This window comes from Hyalella azteca, unplaced genomic scaffold (assembly GCF_000764305.2).
Source record: "Hyalella azteca isolate HAZT.00-mixed unplaced genomic scaffold, Hazt_2.0.2 contig12131, whole genome shotgun sequence".
NCBI lineage: Eukaryota > Metazoa > Arthropoda > Malacostraca > Amphipoda > Hyalellidae > Hyalella > Hyalella azteca.
The window spans coordinates 5,104-6,316 of NW_025942096.1; the positions used below are offsets into that span (position 1 = coordinate 5,104).

The 1,213-nt window shown below is 49.3% G+C and overlaps 1 protein-coding gene across 1 annotated transcript in view; it reads left to right on the forward strand.

Moving 5' to 3' along the window:
* LOC108676449 (variant surface antigen E-like) overlaps window positions 1-374 on the forward strand; it is a gene marked incomplete at its 5' end in the record, with an annotated part of 5,431 nt that extends 5,057 nt beyond the window's left edge. The window contains one exon of the mRNA XM_018164521.1: window positions 3-374. Coding sequence (XP_018020010.1) covers window positions 3-374 — 372 coding nt within the window. The remainder of the gene's footprint in view (window positions 1-2) is intronic.
* Between the last annotated feature and the right edge of the window lie 839 nt (window positions 375-1,213).

A 1,213-nucleotide genomic window follows, 5' to 3' on the forward strand; every position in this document is an offset into this window, starting at 1 on the left:
AGACCCTCACACGAGACCCTCACACGAGACCCTCACACGAGACCCTCACACTAGACCCTCACACTAGACCCTCACACGAGATCCTCACAAGAGATCCTCACACGAGACCCTCACACGAGACCCTCACACGAGACCCTCACACTAGACCCTCACACGAAACCCTCACACGAGACCCTCACACGAGGCCCTCACACGAAACCCTCACACGAGACCCTCACACGAGGCCCTCACACGAGACTCTCACAAGAGACCCTCACAAGAGACCCTCACACGAGACCCTCACACGAAACCCTCACAAGAGACCCTCACAAGAGATCCTCACACGAGACCCTCACACGAGACCCTCACACGAGACCCTCACACGAGACCATTGACTATAGCGAGACCTGTTCAACTATTACGAGGGTCTCGGGAGGCGATCACCGCGACGCCGCAGGATCGCTCCGCTAATCAGACCAATTGGCCAGGAATTACATGGCGCTTGCACTCAGATGGCCCAGACTGCGAGAGGTTACAGGACGACTTGTCGATAATTTAAGATTGGGCCCAAGTGAACAACATGCTAGTGCCTAGAACTGCCTAGTGAACAATATGCTAGTGCCTAGAACTGCCTAGTGAACACATCTAGATGTGTATAAGAGACAGACATGCTAGTGCCTAGAACTGCCTAGTGAACAATATGCTAGTGCCTAGAACTGCCTAGTGAGCAACATGCTAGTGCCTAGAACTGCCTAGTGAACAACGTGCAGTTCAACGGCACGAAGCTCGAAGTAATGAGATACAGAGTTTGCGCGGAGACCGGGATACCACATCGCTACTTTGCGTCAAATGGGAGAAACGACCAGAAATCCACAGAGAAACGAAATGGGAGCTGCACGACCATGTCGTCCTGAGAAGTTGAGCATTGAATTAAAAATAATCATCAATTGTAATGGACAACATAACATCCATGTTAAACAAAATATACAAAGCAAGGAGCTAAATGAAGTGCCTAGAACTGCCTAGTGAACAATATGCTAGTGCCTAGAAATGCCTAGTGAACAACATGCAGTTCAACGGCACCAAGTTCGAAGTAATGAGATACAGAGTCCGCACAGAGATCGGGATACCACATCGCTACTTGGCATCAGATGGGAGAAACCATGGTTGAATTAATACATGTATTAATTCAACCATGGGAGAAACGACCAGAAATCCACAGATAAACGAAATG